We start from the raw sequence: 1,326 nt of genomic DNA on the forward strand, positions 1-1,326 counted from the left end.
AAAAAAAATGGCGTCTGTTCCGGATAAAAAATTGATTTTGTTAAAAAATTTTTTTTTTATGAGAGCCACGAGAACAAATACATGATGTAAAACATGTTTCATAAAAAAAAAGGAGATTAAAAGACAGAAATAATTCATTCATTCATTCGAAAAAAATATTTTTTTAATGTTTAACTTAACGTAAAACTGAAATATCATTATTATTTGTTTTTTTTTTCGAAAAAATTTATAAACACGCGCAAGCAAGCAAGCAAAAAGAAAAATTGTTGTTTTTTTTTTCTTAAATTTATTACAGTTTTGAGAAAAGCTTTCGATGGTTTCGACAGAGAACGTTCTGGAAGCATACCAACAGATATGGTAGCAGAAATCCTTCGTTTAATGGGTCAACCATTTAATAAAAGAATATTAGAAGAATTAATCGAAGAAGTCGATGCGGATAGTTAGTTTGAATATTTCCTTTTTTCCTTCTTTTTTAATTAAATAAATAATCGAATCAATATTATTATTATTATTATTATTATTAATGAATTTTATAGAATCCGGAAGATTGGAATTTGATGAATTTGTTACGTTGGCAGCAAAATTTATCGTCGAAGAAGATGCCGAAGCAATGCAAAAAGAATTACGTGAAGCATTTAGACTTTACGATAAAGAAGGTACGATAAACATTTTCTATTATTATTATTATTATTATTATTATTATTATTATGAACGGGATTTATTAATACGAAAGGAAACGGATACATACCGACGTCATCGTTAAAAGAAATATTAAGAGAACTTGACGATCAATTAACCGATGAAGAATTGGACATAATGATTGATGAAATTGATGCTGATGGATCCGGAACCGTAGATTTTGACGGTGAATTCATTTTAAATTAATTTAATTTAATTTTCAATTTCAATTTCAATTTAAATTTAAATTTAAATTTTTTTTTTTTACATTCACAGAATTTATGGAAATGATGACCGGAGAATAAATTTAAAAACAAAAAAAAATTTTTTCATCATTTTTTTTTTTTTTAATTTAAATCAAAATAATATTCGGATATTATTATTATTATTATTATCATTATTATCATTATTCAACATTTTTATTTATGACACAATAATAAAATAAAATTATTTTAATATAATTATATATAAAAAAATAAATATATATATATATAATAATTTTTTTTCGAATCATTCGTTCGCTTTTATTTTTATTTATTTATTATTATTATTATTATTATTATTATTATTATTATTATTATTATTATTATTATTATTATTATTATTATTATTATTAAGGTCAAATAAATGCATAAAAATAAATTTTAT

At 21.3% G+C, this 1,326-nt stretch overlaps 1 protein-coding gene across 1 annotated transcript in view; it reads left to right on the top strand.

The window, feature by feature from the left end:
* Positions 1 to 983, top strand: part of Phum_PHUM369310 (Troponin C, isoform, putative) — a gene marked incomplete at both ends in the record, with an annotated part of 2,047 nt that extends 1,064 nt beyond the window's left edge. The window contains 4 exons of the mRNA XM_002428147.1: positions 296 to 439; positions 537 to 656; positions 734 to 865; positions 955 to 983. Coding sequence (XP_002428192.1) covers positions 296 to 439; positions 537 to 656; positions 734 to 865; positions 955 to 983 — 425 coding nt within the window. The remainder of the gene's footprint in view (positions 1 to 295; positions 440 to 536; positions 657 to 733; positions 866 to 954) is intronic.
* Positions 984 to 1,326: the final 343 nt, after the last annotated feature.

The sequence above is a fragment of the Pediculus humanus genome, genomic scaffold (genome assembly GCF_000006295.1).
Source record: "Pediculus humanus corporis 1103172107801 genomic scaffold, whole genome shotgun sequence".
NCBI classification, from domain to species: domain Eukaryota; kingdom Metazoa; phylum Arthropoda; class Insecta; order Psocodea; family Pediculidae; genus Pediculus; species Pediculus humanus.